General features: G+C 37.2%; 1 protein-coding gene across 1 annotated transcript; it reads right to left on the bottom strand.

Annotated features, from left to right (window-relative positions):
* Positions 1-17,049: 17,049 nt before the first annotated feature.
* On the bottom strand, positions 17,050-17,982 carry LOC119538002 (olfactory receptor 8B3-like). Its single transcript, XM_037840677.1, has one exon. The coding sequence runs from the start codon at positions 17,980-17,982 to the stop codon at positions 17,050-17,052; it is 933 nt and encodes a 310-aa protein (XP_037696605.1).
* Between the last annotated feature and the right edge of the window lie 3,156 nt (positions 17,983-21,138).

The raw sequence follows: 21,138 nt of genomic DNA on the forward strand, positions 1-21,138 counted from the left end.
TAGAGTTGGGGAGGACTTTTCACCCCTTTGGATTATTTTTAGCTTGGAGTTCTTGACTTAGACGGACATCAGAGTTTGAGTAAGTTGGAGCAGCTTTTAGTACCCAGGGTACAATAAGCTTTATTGAACATTCTGTACCCCTTCATCGTAGATTGCCCAATCTCTGATCACATTCTATCCTTTGATAACCTATATTCTCAAATTCAATTCTCAGCATTTTCTCATTATAGTTAGTTTATACTAGTGAGGCCTTAATTTGTTCTTTTGTTTCAGACTTATTTCACTCAATATAATGTCCTCAAGTTTCATTCACCTAGTTGCATGCCTCACAACTTCATTCCTTCTTGCAATCATTCAATATTCCATTGTATGTATATACCAGAGTTCACCCTTCCTTCACCCATTGATGTAGCCTCAGGCCACCTCCACTCATTGCAAATTGTGAATACTGCCGCCATAAACACCAGTGTGAAAATGCCTACTCTTGTTGCTGCTTTCAGTTATTTCAAGTATATACCAAATAACGAGGTTGCAGGATCATATAGCAACCCACTTAACCTTTTGTGGAACCACCACTTGTCACTCCAGAGGGGCTGCACCATTCTACTTCCCTACCAACAGGGAATAGGTATATCTCTCTCTCCACATCATCTCCAGCACTTGTATCTTTGTTTATTTTATTTTTTTTTATTTTTATTTTTTTTTAATTCAGTTTTATTGAAATATATTCACAAACCATACAGTCATCCATGGTATACAATCAACTGTTCACAGTATGATCATATAGTTATGCGTTCATCACCACAATCTATTTCTGAACAGTTTCCTTACATCAGAAAGAATCAGAATAAGAATAAAAAATAAAAGTGAAAAGAGAATACCCAAACCATCCCCCCATCCCACCCTATTTGTCATTTAGTTTTTACTCCCATTTTTCTACTGATTTTTTTTCAATTTTTGAACTTTGTTTATCAAATAAATAAAAACAAACAGGCAAACAACAATCAAAAAAACCCCACAACATTTCAAACAAAGCAATGGATTAAGGAAAACAAATAACCGAAAATAACTACTTTGCTTCCAATATGTTCCTACCATACCCCAAGAAAATTAATAAACCGTGTCCAAACAGAGGAGTAAGAAAAACAAATAATCTAAAATAACTACATTGCTTCCAACATGTTCCTTCCATACCCCAAGAAAATTAACAACCCCTAAGAAAACAAAGGAATAAGAGAAAAAAAAAAAAAAACCTAAAATAACTCTATTGTTTCCAACATGATCTTACTATATCCAAGAAAGTTTACAAACCATAATCATTCCTGAGCATTCCCATAACATTGAGATTACCCTCCATAGTTTATCTGTTCTTATTAGATTATCATTCCCCCTCCACTAATTGGTATCTCTAGGTCCCCTACATTCTACAGTATAAAACATTGTACATTTTTCACAGAATTCACATTAGTGGTAACATACAATATCCTTTCTTTGTGCCTGGCTTATTTTGCTCAGCATTATGTCTTTTTTTTTTTTTTTTAATCTTCATTTTATTGAGATATATTCATATACACGCAGTCATACAAAACAAATCGTACTTTCGATTGTTACAGTACCATTACATAGTTTGTACATTCAGCACCTAAATCATCCTGACACCTTCTTAGCACCCACACAAAATAATAGAATAATAATTAAAGTGAAAAGAGCATTGAAGTAAAAAGAACACTGGGTACCTTTGTCTGTTTGCTTGTTTGTTTCCTTCCCCTATTTTTCTACTCATCCATCCATAAACTAGACAAAGTGGAGTGTGGTCCTTATGGCTTTCCCAATCCCATTGTTACCCCTCATAAGCTACATTTTTATACAATTGTCTTCGAGATTCATGGGTTCTGGGTTGTAGTTTGATAGTTTCAGGTATCTACCACCAGCAACCCCAATTCTTTAGAACCTAAAAAGGGTTGCCTAAATTGTGCTTAAGAGTGCCCACCAGAGTGACCTCTCGGATCCTTTTGGAATCTCTTTGCTACTGAAGCTTATTTCATTTCCTTTCACAACCCCTTTTGGTCAAGAAGATGTTCTCCGTCCCACGATGCCAGGTCTACATTCCTCCCCAGGAGTCATATTCCACGTTGCCAGGAAGATTCACTCCCCTGGGTGTCTGATCCCACGTAGGGGGGAGGGCAGTGATTTCACCTTTCAAGTTGGCTTAGCTAGAGAGAGAGGGCCACATCTGAGCAACAAAGAGGCATTCGGGAGGAGGCTCTTAGGCACAATTATAGGGAGGCCTAGCCTCTCCTTTGCAGCAACCATCTTCCCAAGGTTAAAACCTATGGTAGAGGGCTCACCCCATCAAACCACCAGTTCCCTATGTCTGTGGTCATGTTAGCAACCATTGAGGTGGGGTAGGCCAATGCCCCTGCATTCTCCACAGGCTCCTCAAGGGGGCACTACATATTTTTTTCCTTTTTTTTTTTTTAACCTTTTTTTCCTTTTTAAATCAACTGTATGGAAAAAATAAAAATAAAAAAAAAAAACAAAAAAGAAAAACATACAATAAAAGAACATTTCAAAGAGACCATAACAAGGGAGTAAGAAAAAGACAGCTAAACTAAGATAACTGCTTTACTTCCAACCTGTTCCTACTTTACCCCAAGAAAGTTACCTAATATAGCAACATTTCTGTGAACTTGCTCCTACTATATCCATCAGAAATTAACAGACCATAGTCATTCCTGGGCAACCCCAGAACGTTAAATAGCATATCTATTCTTCTTGAATTACTATTCCCCTTTCCTTAATTGCTCTCTATTGCTAGTTCCCCTACATTCTACATTATAAACCATTCGTTTTACATTTTTCAAAGTTCACACTAGTGGTAGCATATAATATTTCTCTTTTTGTGCCTGGCTTATTTCGCTCAGCATTATGTCTTCAAGGTTCGTCCATGTTGTCATATGTTTCACGAGATTGTTCCTTCTTACTGCCATGTAGTATTCCATCGTGTGCATATACCACATTTTATTTATCCACTCATCTGTTGAAGGACATTTGAGTTGTTTCCATCTCTTGGCAATTGTGAATAATGCTGCTATGAACATAGGCGTGCAGATATCTGTTCGTGTCACTGCTTTCCGATCTTCCGGGTATATACCGAGAAGTGCAATGGCTGGATCGAATGGTAACTCTATATCTAGTTTTCTAAGGAACTGCCAGACTGACTTCCAGAGTGGCTGAACCATTATACAGTCCCACCCACAATGAATGACTTCCAATTTCTCCATATCGCCTCCAGCATTTGTAGTTTCCTGTTTGTTTAGTGGCAGCCATTCTAATAGGTGTTAGATGGTATCTCATTGTGGTCTTAATTTGCATCTCTCTAATAGCTAGTGAAGCTGAACATTTTCTCATGTGTTTCTTGGCCATTTGCATTTCCTCTTCAGAGAACTGTCTTTTCATATCTTTTGCCCATTTTATAATTGGGCTGTCTGTACTATTCTCATTGAGTTGTAGGATTTCTTTATATATGCAAGATATCAGTCTTTTGTCAGATACATGGTTTCCAAAATTTTTTCCCATTGAGTTGACTGCCTCTTTACCTTTTTGAGAAATTCCTTTGAGGTGCAGAAACTTCTAAGCTTGAGGAGTTCCCATTTATCTATTTTTTCTTTTGTTGCTTGTAATTTGCGTGGAAAGTCTAGGAAGTGGCCGCCTAATACAAGGTCTTGAAGATGTTTTCCTACATTATCTTCTAGGAGTTTTATGGTACTTTCTTTTATATTGAGATCTTTGGTCCATTTTGAGTTAATTTTTGTGTAGGGGGTGAGGTAGGGGTCCTCTTACATTCTTTCAGATATGGATATCCAACTCTCCCAGCCCCATTTGTTGAAAAGACCATTATGACTCAGTTCAGTGACTTTGGGGGCCTTGTCACAGATCAGTTGGCCATAGATCTGAGGGTCTATCTCTGAACTCTCCATTCGATTCCACTGATCTATATGTCTATCTTTGTGCGAGTACCATGCTGTTTTGACAACTGTGGCTTTATAATAAGCTTCAAAGTCAGGGAGTGTAAGTCCTCCCACTTCGTTTTTCTTTTTTAGAGTGTCTTTAGCAATTCGAGGCATCTTCCCTTTCCAAATAAATTTGATAACTAGCTTTTCCAAGTCTGCAAAGTAGGTTGTTGGAATTTTGATTGGGATTGCATTGAATCTGTAGATGAGTTTGGGTAGAACTGACATCTTAATGACATTTAGCCTTCCTATCCATGAACATGGAATATTTTTCCATCTTTTAAGGTCCCCTTCTATTTCTTTTAGTAGAGTTACGTAGTTTTCTTTGTATAGGTCTTTTACATCTTTGGTTAAGTTTATTCCTAGGTACTTGATTTTTTTAGTTGCTATTGAAAATGGTATCTTTTTCCTGAGTGTCTCTTCAGTTTGTTCATTTCTAGCATATAGAAACATTACTGACTTATGCGCATTAATCTTGTATCCCGCTACTTTGCTAAATTTGTTTATTAGCTCTACTAGCTGCAGCGTCGATTTCTCAGGGTTTTCCAGATATAAGATCATATCATCTGCAAACAATGACAGTTTTACTTCTCCTTTTCCAACTTGGATGCCTTTTATTTCTTTGTCTTGTCAGATTGCCCTGGCTAGCACTTCCAGCACAATGTTGAATAACAGTGGTGACAGTGGGCATCCTTGTCTTGTTCCTGATCTTAGAGGGAAGGCTTTCAGTCTCTCACCATTGAGTACTATGCTGGCTGTGGGTTTTCCATATATGCTCTTTATCATATTGAGGAAGTTTCCTTCAATTCCTACCTTTTGAAGTGTTTTTATCAAAAACGGATGTTGGATTTTGTCAAATGCTTTTTCAGCATCTATTGAGATGATCAATTGATTTTTCCCTTTTGACTTGTTAATGTGTTGTAATACATTGATTGATTTTCTTATGTTGAACCATCCTTGCATGCCTGGAATGAACCCCACTTGGTCATGGTGTATGATTTTTTTAATGTGTCTTTGGATTCGATTTGCAAGTATTTTGTTGAGGATTTTTGCATCGATATTCCTTAGGAAGATTGGTCGGTAGTTTTCCTTTTTTGTAGCATCTTTGCCTGGTTTTGGTATTAGATTGATGTTAGCTTCATAAAATGAGTTAGGTAGTGTTCCATTTTCTTCAATGTTTTGAAAGAGTTTGAGTAAGACTGGTGTCAATTCTTTTTGGAAAGTTTGGTAGAATTCCCCTGTGAAGCCATCTGGCCCTGGGCATTTATTTGTGGGAAGATTTTTGATGACTGATTGGATCTCTTTGCTTGTGATGGGTTGATCGAGGTCTTCTATTTCTTCTCTGGTCAGTCCAAGTTGTTCATATGTTTCCAGGAAATTGTCGATTTCCTCTACATTATACAGTTTGCTCCCATACAGTTGTTCATAGTATCCTCTTATAATTTTTTTAATTTCTTCAGGATCTGCAGTTATGTCACCTTTTTCATTCATTATTTTGTTTATATGGGTGTTCTCTCTTTTTGGTTTTGTCAGTCTAGCTAGGGGCTTGTCAATCTTGTTGATCTTCTCAAAGAACCAACTTTTGGTGATATTTATCCTCTCTATTGTTTTTTTGTTCTCTATGTCATTTATTTCTGCTTTAATCCTTGTTATTTCTTTTTTTCTACTTGGTTTAGGATTGATTTGCTGTTCTTTTTCTAGCTTCTTCAGTTGATCCATTAGTTCTTTGATTTTGGCTCTTTCTTCCTTTTTAATATATGCATTTAGTGCTATAAATTTCCCCCTCAGCACTGCTTTTGCTGCATCCCATAGGTTTTGGTATGTTGTGTTCTCATTTTCATTCATCTCTATATATTTAGCAATTTCTCTTGCTATTTCTTCTTTAACCCACTGATTGTTTAGGAGTGTGTTGTTTAACCTCCAGGTATTTGTGAATTTTCTAAGTCTCTTAGGGTTATTTACTTCTAATTGTATTCCATTGTGGTCAGAGAATATGCTTTGAATAATTTCAATCTTTTTAAATTTATTGAGGCTTGTTTTATGTCCCAGAAAATGATCTGTTCTGGAGAAAGTTCTGTGAGCACTAGAAAAGTATGTGTATCCTGGTGATTTGGGATGCAATGTTCTGTATATGTCTGTTAAATCTAATTCATTTATCAGATTGTTTAGGTTTTCAATTTCCTTATTGGTCCTCTGTCTTGTTGATCTATCTGTAGGAGAGAGTGATGTGTTGAAGTCTCCCACAATTATTGTGGAAACATCAATTGCTTCCTTTAGTTTTGCCAGTGTTTCTCTCATGTATTTTGTGGCACCTTGATTGGGTGCATAGACATTTATGATTGTTATTTCTTCTTGTTGAATTGCCCCTTTTATTAGCATGTAGTGGCCTTCTTTCTCTTTCAAACATCCCTGCATTTAAAGTCTATTTTATCTGAGATTAATATTGCTACACCTGCTTTCTTTTGGCTGTAGTTTGCATGAGATATTTTTTTCCATCCTTTCACTTTCAATTTCTTTGTGTCCCTGTGTCTAAGATGAGCCTCTTGTATGCAACATATTGATGGTTCATTTTTTTTGATCCATTCTTCGAATCTCTATCTTTTAATTGGGGAGTTTAATCCATTTACATTCAAAGTTATAACCGTGAAGGCATTTCTTGAATCAGCCATCTTATCCTTTAGTTTATGTTTGTCATATTTTTCCCCTCTCTCTATTAATATCCTTTATTGTACCCATACCGAATCTCTTTAGTACTGAACCTTTCTCCAAGTCTCTCTGTCCTTTCTTTGTTTCTCTGTCTGTAGGGCTCCTTTAGTATCTGCAGTAGGGCAGGTCTCTTGTTAGCAAATTCTCTCAGCATTTGTTTGTCTGTGAAAAATTTAAGCTCTCCCTCAAATTTGAAGGAGAGTTTTGCTGGATAATGTATTCTTGGTTGGAAATTTTTCTCACTCAGAATTTTAAATATATCATGCCACTGCCTTCTCGCCTCCATGGTGGCTGCTGAGTAGTCACTATTTAGACTTATGCTGTTTCCTTTCTATGTGGTGAATTGCTTTTCTCTTGCTGCTTTCAGAACTTGCTCCTTCTCTTCCGTGTTTGACAGTGTGATCAGAATATGTCTCGGAGTGGGTTTATTTGGATTTATTTTATTTGGAGTTCGCTGGGCATTTATGATTTGTGTATTTATGTTGTTTGGAAGATTTGGGACATTTTCCCCAACAATTTCTTTGAATATTCTTCCTAGACTTTTACCCTTTTCTTCCCCTTCTGGAACACCAATGAGTCTTATATTAGGACGTTTTATATTATCTATCATATCCCTGAGGTCCATTTCGATTTTTTCAATTTTTTTCCCCATTCTTTCTTTTATGCTTTCATTTTCCATTCTGTCATCTTCCAGGTCACTGATTCGTTGTTCAACTTCCTCTAGTCTTCTACTATGAGTGTCCAGAATCTTTTTAATTTGGTCAACAGTTTCTTTAATTTCCATAAGATCATCCATTTTTTTATTTAGTCTTGCAATGTCTTCTTTATGCTCTTCTAGGGTCTTCTTGATATCCTTTGTATCCTGTACTATGGTCTCATTGTTCATCTTTAGTTCTTTGAGTAGCTGCTCTAGGTGCTGTGTCTCTTCTGATATTTTGATTTAGGTGCTTGGGCTTGGGTTATCCGTATCGTCCGTTTTTTTCATATGCTTTATAATTTTCTGTTGTTTTTGGCCTCTTGGCATTTGCTGAACTTGATAGGGTTCTCTTAGGATTTTTAGACCAATTGAAGTCCTTATCTCTAATTTATCATATCTACAGCTTCGTGGAGTACACGTTCTCTAACTAACCAGCAGGTGGCGGCCACAAGCTACCTGTTCTCCACAAGCCAGTTCTCCCCTGCTTGGCCTTTGTGGTGGGTGGGGGAGTGAGTCTTGTGGGGTCCAATTGGTGTACCAAGCTTGCGTGTGTAGTTGGTGTTGCCTGCCCTGTATATGGGGCATGTTTCTGGGCAGTCAGGGAAGTGGGCTGGCTCTAAGAATCAAATCTCCCTGGTGATACTGGAGTTTTAAAGCTGCTGCAATAGTCTAATCCTTCAGTTCAGTCCTGCCACAGTTTGTCTCTGCCACTGACCCACAAGTCCTTGGTATTGGCGTGTGGCCCCTGAGACTTGCAAGTGGGTCCCTCTTCCAGGCCGTGCACCCCCTGGTCCTCTTTTGAGGGATGACTGTGCTATGTCACAGGTGAGTGCCATCTCCCCAGGTTGGTTCTGGGCTGCTGGGCTGTGTAGGGAGGCTCCCAGTCTGCTGAAATGATGGCTGAATTGGGCTTTGTCAATTCACACTGCTCCACCTTCCCAACTCTGGGACATCAGCTGAGGTTGCAGGGAAGGCTAATGTCCGTGCCCAGTTTTGTGGAGTGTGCCTGTTATTTGAAGCACTTCCGTCACACTGGGTTGTGCGGGGCAGCTCTGGGCTATGGGGCTGGCGATGGGCAGGAGTGTTTCCTGTCCACCAGGATGATGGATGTGAGCAGACACCCCCCTTTTCTTGGGAAGTTGTGGTGTTTAGTGAATTTTCTCAGCCACTGGATTATTGCCTTTTGTCTCAGAGCTCTCTTAGTTCTGCTCTTGTCTTGACCTGCCCAAATTGCAAGTCTTTGAAGCTTTCTCTATTGGGCTTCTTAGAGTAATTGTTTTAGAAAAAGAAAAAAGGATTAAAAAAAAAAAAACAGGGCCCTCCTCACAGATCTAATGGGTTATTGAAATGCTAAGAGACGAAGCAATTAGGGCCATTAAGGAAAGGTCCACAGGGCAGAGAGATCACCTTTTCTTCAGGATTTGCATATGAGCCTCGGAGCCTGAGCTCTGCCCTTCCCCTTTCTATGTTCACCAGAACTCCAAAAATCCTCCCCTTTTATTTTGGAGTTTTTCGTGCTGTTTTTTTCTATGTCTGTCTCCTCTCTGCTGGGCTGGCTGCTCTCAGATTCTCTGGTGTCTGGTCTCAGTCTATCTATGGTTGGAGTTTGGATCAGTAGAATGAGTTTCCGATAAGGGCTGCCACTGCAGTTCTCCCTTCTCCTTCCCGGAGCTGACAGCCCCTCCTCCCATGGGACTGAGCCTGGCAGGGAGGGGCGCGGGTCCCCTGGCCGCAAAAACTTACAGATTTCGCTGATCTCAGCAGTTCCACATTTTCATGAGTGTTGTATGAAGTATGTCCAAAGTCAGATTGCTCTGTGGTGTCCAGTCCACGCAGTTCCTGGCTTTCTACCTACTTTCCTGGAGGAGTAACTAAAACATACAGCTCACCAGTCCACCATCTTGCCCCACCTCTCACCATCCCTTTTCAACATGAGCAAATTAGGGTGGTCACTGCCTAGACATCTCTGAAGATTGGGAAAGTGATTAAACTAGAGGAAGGAATAGCAACCAATAAGATAGGATTTAACAAAAGACTATGAATACTGAATCTCTATATAATTTTTTTTCCTTAATTGCTAGGGCAGTAGAATAGTTGGAAGGAAAGAACTGAAATAGTAGGACTTTAACCTATAACATTTTTTGAAATTTCCTATATAGCAACTTGTTAAATTGCAATTTGAAAGTTATCACTTTTTTGTATATATGTTATATTTCACAGTAAGGAAATAACTGAAACTATGGTACTAGAACCCATAACATTCTTGAAAATTTCCTATATAACTACTTGTTAATTCATAATCCTATCAACCAATAACATGGATAAATATCTGAAAAGCACAAACAGCCAAAGCACACTTAAGAAGAAATAGGTAATCAAAATAGCACTAAATCAATCAAAGAAACTGAATTTTCAAGTCATAATCTTCTCAGAAAGAAAACCCAAGGGCAAGACAATATTACTGTTGATTCTACCAAACAATTACAGAAGAAATAATACCAATTCTACATACACTCCTACAAAAAAAATTGAAGAGGAGAGAAAACATCATGATAATTTCTAAAAGACAAGCATTATTTTCAAACCAAAAGCCGACAATGCATTTACAAGAAAGGAAAATTGAGACTAACCCTTCATTAATGCAAATTTAATTATTAAACTTTTAGCAAATTGAATCTGCTAGTAACATTAAAAAACAACACATTACAGTAAGTATGGAGTATCTCAGGATGAAAAACTGGTTTAATTTCTGAATATAAAACAGTATTGTTCACCTAGCAAAAAACATCTATAAAACATACAGATAATCTGACACACAGTTGAAATACTGAATCCTTTATCCCTAATTCAAAAACACTGTAAGGATTTCCACTCCCAACTACTCATATGTAGCTTTTTGCCTGTGGTCCTACAACAATAAAGCAAGAAAAAGAAATACATGGCATACAAACTGGAAAAGAACAAATAAGATTATATCTACTAGCAAATGAAACAATTAGCTTTAAGCAAATATCAAAAAATCTAATCAAAAATTTTACTAAATAAATGAGCATACCCAAGGTACAGAATATAAGGTCAATGATATTTCTATATATTAGTTGCACCAGTCTGGATTTATTATGTCCCCCAAAACGCCATTATCTTTGATGCATTCTTGTGGGGGCACACGTATTAGCATTGAATAGGTTGGAACCTATTGATTGAGTGTTTCCACAGAGATGTGACTCAATCAGCTGCATGCAAGACCTTTCATTGGATTATTTCCATGGAGGTATTGCCCTACCCATGCAGTGTGGGTATTATTTGGATGACTGGAGTACTTTAAAAAGAGCCACATAGCCCCAGATGCTTGCTGCAGATGAGAGACCGTCTGAAGATGGCCATTGAAAGCAGACTTTTGCTCTGGAGAAGCTAAGAAAGGACAAACACCCCAAGAGCAACTGAGAGTGACATTTTGGAGGAGCTGCAGCTTACAGACACATTTTGGAGAACGCAACCCAGGAGCAAGCAGATGCCTAGAGAGGAACATCGTGGGAGAAAGCTATTTTGAAACCAGAACTCCAGAGCAGATGCTAGCCATATGCCTTCCCAGCTAACAGAGGTTTTCTGGACACCATTGGCCATCCTCCAGTGAAGGTACCCGATTACTGATGTGTTACCTTGGACACTTTATGGCCTTAAAGCTGTAACTGTGTAACCAAATAACCCCCATTTTAAGAATTTGAGCAAGAAAAGAAATAAAGATGGTAATGGATTATAGCTCATAATATTAAAATAATTATCCATGAGACCATAGATATATTTTCAAAATGACAGAATGAATAAATAATAGAGATAGATAGAGAGACAGAGAAGGGAAAGACATCCTTACAGTGAAATTCCAATTAATATATGTAGAATGGATGGTGAAAATTAAAAAAAAATAATTTAAAAAACACCAGAGTAATAATTCTTTCAGGTATAAATAATTGGTGGCTGCTAAAATTAGTGGGCAAAAATAATGGGAAACAAAGTATTTGTCTAGCCTTAAAAATATATTCCACAAGATAATTTTAATTACAAGGTAAATACAGGTTTACAGTGGAGAATCCTGATCATGTCAATGTAAGCAAGTGGTAAAAGTTAACATTACTGGTAATAAACTTAATGGGAAATAAGAAAGACTCAATATCACTTCTTGGAAATTCTTGCCAAAAATGCATAAACTGAAATTAGTTATGGGGAAACTTCAGACAAATCCAAACCGAGGGACAGTTTACAAAAGTATTGATTGGTATTCTTTAAAAAAGTGAATGTAATGCAAGGCAAAGGAGACTGATAAACTGTTCCAGATTGGAGAAAAATAAAATTTATATCAACTATGCAATATGTGATCCTGTATTGCCTCATGGATGAAAAAATAAAAAATTATAATAAAAATTTAAAAAAGAACTTCATGAGGGCAATTAGCTATATTTGAATAAGGTCTAATAAGCAATATTAGTTTTCTGGTTTTGAAAACTACTGAGGTATGATAAGCCATTAATTTTTGAGAAGTCAGATAAAGGAGAGGAGTTCTGTAAACACTTTTTGCAAAATTTTTCATAAAATAAAAGATTAAAAATGAAAATAAAAGCAAAATAATACAAAATGCTTATGTTTGCTTGGCAGTTTCCTACAGAACTATACATGCAATTATCACATAGGCCTTCAACTGGCTCTCAGGCATTTAGCCCAGAGAAACTTAAGATCCCACAAAACCTGTACATCAATGTTCCTTGCAGCTCTATTCATTATAGCCCCAAACTGAGAATAACCCATATGCCCTTCAGTGAGGTGAATGGTTAAACGAACTGCAGCACATCAATGACATGGAACACTACTCAGCAATAAAAAGGAACTGATACACGCAATAACTTGAATGAATCTCCAGAGAATTATGCTGAACAATAAAAAGATAATCCCAAAGGCTACATGTTGTAAGATTCCATTTATATAGTAATTTTTAATGAAAAAAAAATTAGAAATAAACACAGGATCTCTCTGCATTATTTCTTATAGCTGTATCTGAAATAAAATGCAATTTGAGCATGTATGTAACACAAAATAAAAACTTTAATAAAAAAAAATGCTTATGTTTTAGCAACCTATTGACAGCAAAAACATCAAACTCCAGAATAACTTGTGTTATTCAATATTGGTGTAGTCATTTATTTTATTTTATTAATTACTATTTATAATTATAAAAAATTCATTGTTACTGAAATAAGATAATCCAATTCAACAAGTTTGTCTTCTCCAGCCAGTATATCTGACATTCTAAATATGGAAAGCAAGAAAAATATTGGAGAAATAAAAGAAGTATCATCTTACCATATAGTTATTTACTGATTTATTGTCGAGACGAAGTTCAAATAAGTTCACAAAACGTTTCTAGGAACAAAGCTTATTATCATTAATATATACCTTTCTTGCATGAAAGATGTCATTTAAAAGAAAAACAACAGCTAATATGTTTCCTCTAGCTTAATGTGCATTATTTTTAAGTAACAACAAAATTCACAGTAAGCTCTATATGCCCTTTTTCAAAATTTTAATGTCATTTCAGATTGAAATTTTTATTACACTTACTGGGATCATCGGATACATGCAAGTTCTCTGAAGATACATATTATTATTATTTATGCAATTTTCCTCAGATACATATGATCATCATTTACAATATAATATTTTATTATTGTTATTGAAAGAAGATTACCCATGCAGACAAGTATTTCTTGAGCACCCAATGTGCTAAATACAGAAAGCAGCAAAGCACTGGAGAATTAAAAGTATAGCTTCTTCCCTAAAGACGTCTATTGAATTATTGGTGAGAAAGAGGTTAAGTAAGTTCACAAAGTATGTCTAGGAACATAGTTAATTATCATTAACATACACATTTATTTCAGGATAAGTTTTGATGTAAATGAGTAAAACAACGGCTAAAGCAAAACATGGCTAAAATGATTCATCTATCTAATGTGCAATATTTTCTTATTTATAAACTTTTTTTTCAATACATAAAGATTTTATCAAAAGGGACAGAAAGGAAAAGTAAAAACAAAAAGAAAACTCTAATCTAGGAAAACTGTTTTCTATAAATACAAGTAAGTGAAAATCAGGCAGGTTGACACTGGGTTCAGGGAATGGCGAGTGAGTGGCCATTTAATCCACAGTCTAGGACTTACCAATGATAAATATCTAAAACGCAAAGAAACCAGCAGTGCTAAATTTCACAACACCTACCTGTTGAGTGGAGATGAGAAAATTGGTGAAGTAAACATTATGAAATGTTTAAATTGTTACTTGATATACTAGATTAAGGATTTTGAGAGTAGTCATATTTTTGCCAAATTCTTCAGAAGAAAAATAATCCAACATCCTATTCTGGAAAAGATATTGTCACAACTACATTTATTCACCAAATGTTTCTCTCAGATTATAATTGCTCTCACAACTGCAACTTGAGGTTTTTATACCTTAAAATCCCTATGGGAGTAGATATGGACGCAAAATAGACAGGTATGGTTAAATTGTTGATCAGGTCATCCACTGCTCTGGATTCAATCTTTCTTTAGGCAAATAACTTAAGGTCCCATCCTACCCAAGAAATCCTGTGATATACATAATATTTCAAGGGACCTCCAGCAGAGAGAGCATAGGGGTGGGAGGGGATTTCATTTTCCCATCAATTACTTTCTAAATTCCTGAGTTTCACTTAATACTCACTATTCTATCTCCTGAAGGTGGTGTCCTCTCTCTACCAGATTCCCCAAATATGTGGACACACTGAATCCTCCTTTATTCCCCAAAAGATTTTAAATGTATGGTTACTATATACTATAGTTTTCACAAGCTAAATGGACAGTAAGACAATTACAGAATTCTACACAGGATACAACCTCAGATGGAAATGCAGTCTGTAAACCCTCATTTGCTTTTCCCCACTGAGGGGACTCTTATTACTGACCATATGTCTCTTGTTGGCTTTGGTTAATGACACGCCACTGGTCTCCTTTCTCTCCCCTGCCACATGTGTTTTCTTTAATTCAGTTTTATTGAGATATATTCACATACCATACAATCACACATGGTGTACAATCAGCTGTTCACATTACCATCATATAGTTATGCATTCATCACCCCAATCTATTTTTGAACATTTTCCTTACATCAGAAAGAATCAGAATAAGAATAAAAAATAAAAATAAAAAAGAACACCAAAATCATTCTCCCTATCCCACCCTATTTTTCATTTAGGTTTTGTCCCCATTTTTCCACTCATCTATCCATACACTGGATAAGGGGAGTGCAAACCACCAGGTTTTCACAATTACACTGTCACCCCTTGTAATCTACATTGTTATACAATTGTCTTCAAGAGTCAAAGCTACTGGGTTGGAGTTTGGTAGTTTCAGGTATTTACTTCTAGCTATTCCAATACATTAAAACCTAAGAGGTGTTATCTATCTAGTGCATAAGAATGTCCACCAGAGTGACCTCTGGACTCCATTTGAAATCTCTCAGCCACCGAAGCTTTATTTCGTTTCATTTCACATCCCCCTTTTGGTCAAGAAGATGTTCTCAATCCCACAATGCTGGGTCCAGATTCATCCCCAGGAGTCATATCTTGCATTGCCAGGGAGATTTACACCCTTGGGAGTCACGTCCCATGAGTGGAGAGGCCTGCCATGTGTTTTTGAATCAGTAACACATGCAAACATTCCAAATTTATTTTATATATTTCATTTCACAGACAGGCAGCTTTCCATTTAATCCCATCATTTTGCAATTATAAAAGCAAAGTTGACCTCTTCTTTGCCAATAAAAACAGCCCATTAAGCTGGTAGAGAATGCAGGGGTGTTGTGCTTTCTCACCTCGATGGTTGCTGATGTGCTCACAGACATAGGGGACTCGTGGTTTGATGGGCTGAGCCCTCTACCATAGGACTTGCCCTTGGCAAGACTTTTGCTGCAAAGTAGAGGCTAGGCCTGCCTATAAGTGTGCTTAAGAGTCTCCTCTTGAATGCCTCTTTGTTGCTCAGATGTGGCCCTCTCTCTCTAGCTAAGCCAACTTGGCAGGTGAAATCACTGCCCTCCCCGCTATGTGGGATCTGACACCCAGGGGAGTGAATCTCCCCGGCAACATGGAATATGACTCCTGGGGAGGAATCTAGACCCAGCATCACGGGATGGAGAACATCTTCTTGACCAAAAGAGGGGTGTGAAAGGAAATGAAATAAGCTTCAGTGGCAGATTCCAAAAGGAGCCAAGAGGTCACGCTGGTGGGCACTCTCACACACAATAAAGGCAACCCTTTTTGGGTTCTAATGAATCTGAATAGCTCGCAGTAAATACCTGAAACTATCAAACTACAACCCAGAACCCTTGAATCTTGAAGAGGATTGTAAAAAAATATAGCTTATGAGGGGTGACAATGTGATTGGGAAAGCCATGTGGACCACACTCCCCTTTGTCCAGTGTATGGATAGATAAGTAGAAAAATGGGTGCAAAAAAAAAAAAAAGGCACCCAGTGTTCTTTTCCACTTTAATTGTTCTTTTTCACTTTAATTTTTATTCTTATTATTTGTGTGTGTGTTGTAACAAAAATTTTCAAAAATTAATTTTGGTGATGAATGCACAATTATATAATGGTACTGTGAACAACTGAATGTATGCTTTGTATGACTGCAAGGTATGGTGAATATATCTCAATATATTCAGCCCATCAAAGTATTCCTCTAAACAAGTAAACAAAAAATCAGTGCCCACCTTGAGACAAATTCGTATATCCTCCTGGGTCAAAGCACAAATTCCAAAAAATTGAAATATTTTCCCTTTTGCATTTTTATTGAAATAGAGTAACAAAATAAAGTGGAAGCAAACTATACTACAAAGAGCAGTAAACGTAAACTGGGAAGGCTAATCCCAGGCTCTCCCATTGCGAAGCTGTGTGACTTTAACTCATTAACACCCTGGGCTCCAGTTTCCTCTCCAGGCAATATTCATATATTGATCAACTACTATGTACTTGTTTGGGTGTTCAAAGATAAATAAGAAAACTCCAGGCAGTAGAATATTAGTTTATAGCATTTACACCTTCACTGTGGGATATAGTTGAAGAATTTATGGAAGCTTCTATCTCGGTGGAATACTGGCATTTGAAGGAGACATACTTCTGCCCATGAAGGAAGGAAAGAAAGGAATGGAGAAACAGATTGTTTGACTCATACTCCAGTGGCCTGTTGCAACTGACATAAGCATCCCACTCCCACCCTCGAATGACAAAGTGTTATCCTAGAAATACTTTGATAATTTGCAGAATCATTCACTTTTTAAGCAGGAAATAGAAAATTCAAATGGATAAGGAAAAAAAAAACAGAGAGAATAATTCTTTCCTTGATGTTATGCTTAAACAGGAGAAAAGGTGAGAAGGAGAAGAAACGTACATAAATAATTCAGAAAGGATGAAGTCTTATTCATAAACATGGAAATAAATTTCCTTTACCATGGTAAGAAAAAAATAGGATAGGAAGGCTGCCACCAAAAAATGTAATTACGCATACAGCATCCCCCTGACTTGAAACTACCTGGACAAAAGAAAGTGATTCTGATCAAAACATTCTTCTTCTCAGGGTTTTTCTCATGGCAAATACTACATCTTTATTCCTCAAGCTGTAGATTAAGGGGTTCATCATGGGAACCACATTGGTATAAAAAACAGAAGAGATTTTTCCTCCATTCTTAGAACTGGAAGATGATGGTTGAAGATACATAAATGCACATGATCCAAAGAACAGAGAAACAGCCATTATGTGGGAACTGCAGGTGCTGAAGGCTTTGGACCTGCCCTCAGTGGAATTGATATGGAGGATGCTGCAGATAATGAAACCATATGAGATAAAGATGGTGATACAAGGCACAATAATACTGATAACTGACAAAATGAAAACCACCAGCTCATTGATATAAGTGCTCATGCAGGAGAGCTGAAGCACAGGGAGGACATCACAGAAATAGTGGTTGATGGTGTTGGCATCACAGAAGGTCAGTCTCAGCATGCATCCAGTGTTGGCCATAGCACTAGAAAATGCAATTAAGTATGAACCCAAAATAAGGTTGGAACACACTTTAGGGGACACAGCAAAGTCATACAAGAGTGGATTACAGATGGCAACATAGCGATCATAGGCCATTGATGTCAGCACATAACACTCAGAAATGCCAAAAAAACAGAAAAAGTAGAGCTGGATCATGCAGGAAATATAAGAGATAGTATTTGGCCTTGATATGAAGTGGATCAGCATTTTGGGAGTAATAACAGAAGAATAACAGAGGTCTATAAATGACAAGTTAATGAGAAAAAAGTACATTGGGGTGTGAAGATGGGAATTCAGCACAATTAGAGTTATCAAGCCCAAGTTTCCCAACACAGTGACCATATATATTGCTAGAAATAGGAAAAACAGGAACAGTTGGAAATCTGGGTGGTTTGTTAGTCCCACCAAAATGAATTCAGACACGAAAGAGCCATTTCCAATAGCCATTCTGATCTGGGGAGATCTGTGGGCACAAACAAAAGGGTTACCGTAGAGGGCAATCCAGCTCTTCGCACAATATTTCCTCCGACAGAAGTGGGACCTAGTGGGAATGTTTGAGACTAACCCAACATGGACCCAGAGAATCGAACTTTACCACTACCATGATATTGAGTGACAATGGCTTCTACATAATAGAGTGCTAAACTAAATATAACCAAGTGCACCATCAACAGAGTGAAAGACACTGCTGACATAGGAAACATCTCTACTGGAAAACCAAGGGAGAAAGAGAAGATGGACCAGGACTCAACTGTCTCTCTCATCTCATCATTTCCTCATTCACCTGAGCCCTATTCCTCAAAAGTAAAACTAGATGTAGAAGGCCTAGCTACCTGGAGCTGGCCTCTAATGCACTTAGATATTGATGGGGTGCAAACCATGAACATTGTTTCCAGATCAAAACTAAGGGACCAGAGCCAAGGAATCATTCAGCAACTGCCCCAAGGCACAGTGTAAAAGCCATAAATCTACAAGAGTGAGTTCCTTCAAGGACAGGGAATTTATACCCTGGGATAGAGGAAGCCTGAGACTCCTGTTGACTCTGACAATTCTCTGCTGTCCCTCAAATTCTTCCACCTAATTTACTGGAGTGGCAAGACTACACAAAATATCAGAGTAAGCCACGTTTTAATCCCTAGACTTCAATCTCAAAACATGGAGGACATAATATGTGTGGAATTCAGGAACTCACCATCCTTAGACCAGAAAACCGCTGAGCTTCCTGATTGCTCTTATTTACCTTTGTGGTCTCTGAAACCCAATTTTCAACTCAGTTATTTCATTACCTTTGACTCTAACAAGATCCAGACAAGACAATTTCCAGTATGCCCTAGAAATCATTCTAAGCTACAGATCATAATTTCTGATTTTAACTCTGAGTCATCTCAAGTAGTAGAAAACAAAAGTCTCCTTTATTATTATCACATTTGTTGCTTGATAAGCTCAGAAGATTTCATGTGAGTTTAATGATGCAATGCACTTGGTTATAAACAGGTGAGAAGTCTGCACAGCCTCTTCCCCAGGGGACAGACTCTGTGTGTAATAGGGAAGTAAGGGGAATGCATTTACACCCCGGACCACATTACGTCTTTAGTTCTTTAGGGACCAATATTTTCCTCAAGTTTTCACTTATCTCTTGGGATTGTACATCTGCCATTGAAGAGACAAAAAGAAAATTCCCATCTCTCCACCATTTTCAACTCTGAAGAAAAATCCATACATTGTATCATTTTCATAACATCATTCTTCCCAAATCCTACTGTAGATTTTTCTACAAGTGTTTTGCCTCCACACTTCTATATTTCTATGTTCAAAAATCATCAAGGATTGCTGTAACTGACATCAGGTGTTATCTCTTCTAAGATATCTCCAAAATAAAATTTTATGCCTCTATTTTCTCAAAGGTGTTTACTTCTAGACACCTACTGAAAATTTCTATGTCAACATCCTTAATCAGTCATTTTGTTACACTTTTAATTGTGAAATATATATAAAAATGAGTGATAACTTTCAAAGTACAATTGAACAAGTAGTTAGAGATCAAATTACAAAGAATGTTATAGGTGACAGTTCCACAATTTCAGTTTTTTCCTTATTGTGAAGTATAACATGTCTACAGAAAAGTAGTAACTTTTGAAGTATGATTCAACAAGTAGCTACAGAACAAATATCAAAGCATATTATGGGTTACAGTTCCACCATGCCAGCTATTTCCTTCTAGATTTCTAGATATTCTGGCAGCCTAGAAACTAATATAGATAGATAGATAGATAGATAGATAGATAGATAGATAGATAGATAAAGATGCAGTATTTGTAATCCTTTGTTAAATCCTGTCTTGTCTTGTTATTGTCAATTTCTCTCATTTGATCTCTTCCTCAATCTTCAGGGATATCTGGGCAGTGACCACTGTCACTTATTCATATTGAAAAAGGGTGTCAACATTATAGGGAAGGGGGACGCATCTGGTTGATGTTCTTGGAGTGGGTGTTCCCTCTGGATTTTAGGACTTATCTGTCATAGGAACACTCTGGTGGATTTAAGTTTCTGAAAAAAAAAATTAGGGAGTAAAACATTTATCGCGTTTCAGATAGGGACCTAGGTATTCCTTAGCATTTTCAGGACTTAATGTGTTCTTAAATGTAACATTTCAGTAACTGAGCTCATCAATTTCTTCTCACCATTATAGTTTAGAATTTGGACTCTGGAGTTAGATGGCTTTTGGTTAACTCTTACCACCATAATTCCTGACTCTTAACACTTTGGGCAAGTTACTTCAAGTCTGTCTGCCTTACAGTTTCTCAGATAGGGATGGGAATAATAGCATTGCTTTCATTGATTTGCCGTGAATGTTAACTGAGCTAATATAAGTGAAGTGCTCAGAACAGTGCCTGACAAAAGGTTGCTAGTCCAGAAATGTCAGCTATCATGATTTATATTCTCAGAGCTTCCAGTAGATGCTCCATTATAACACTCATTAGACATCATTCTTTTTCTTTGAGTTTGTTGCTCTCCTATAAACTCTAAGCTCTGTAATGACAAAGACCACTTCTGTCATGCTTACTACTTTGCTCCTGGTGCTAAATCCAGTACAGGGTACACAGTAGACTCAATAAATATTTCTGGAAATTAAACTGTTCTCTAGATGAAAACCCACAGAATATTTTCCACATTTCTCACATGCTAAGCAATAGCGTCTACCAAACATCCTCTATCCTTTCCCACAACCACCACCAAAATTTAAGCACTTTTTATTTTTAGCTGACCTATATTATCATAAGTGGCTCCCAATCATTATTCTAGAATTTTCCACATACTTACTGTGCCAATTTGAAACTGTTATGGACCCCAGAAGAGCCATGATCTTTTTTTTATTAAGATTTATTCACACACCATACAATCATCCAAATTATACAAATCAGTTGTTCACATTACCATCATATAGTTGTTCATTCATCACCCCGATCTATTTTTTTAACATTTTCCTTGTACCAGAAAAAGTGAAAATAAGAATAAAAAAATGAGTAAAAAAAGAACACCCAAATCATCCCCCCCACCCGATTTTTCCTTTAGTTTTTTGCCCCCATGTTTCTACTCATCCAT

This window comes from Choloepus didactylus, chromosome 6 (assembly GCF_015220235.1).
Source record: "Choloepus didactylus isolate mChoDid1 chromosome 6, mChoDid1.pri, whole genome shotgun sequence".
Classification (NCBI taxonomy): domain Eukaryota; kingdom Metazoa; phylum Chordata; class Mammalia; order Pilosa; family Megalonychidae; genus Choloepus; species Choloepus didactylus.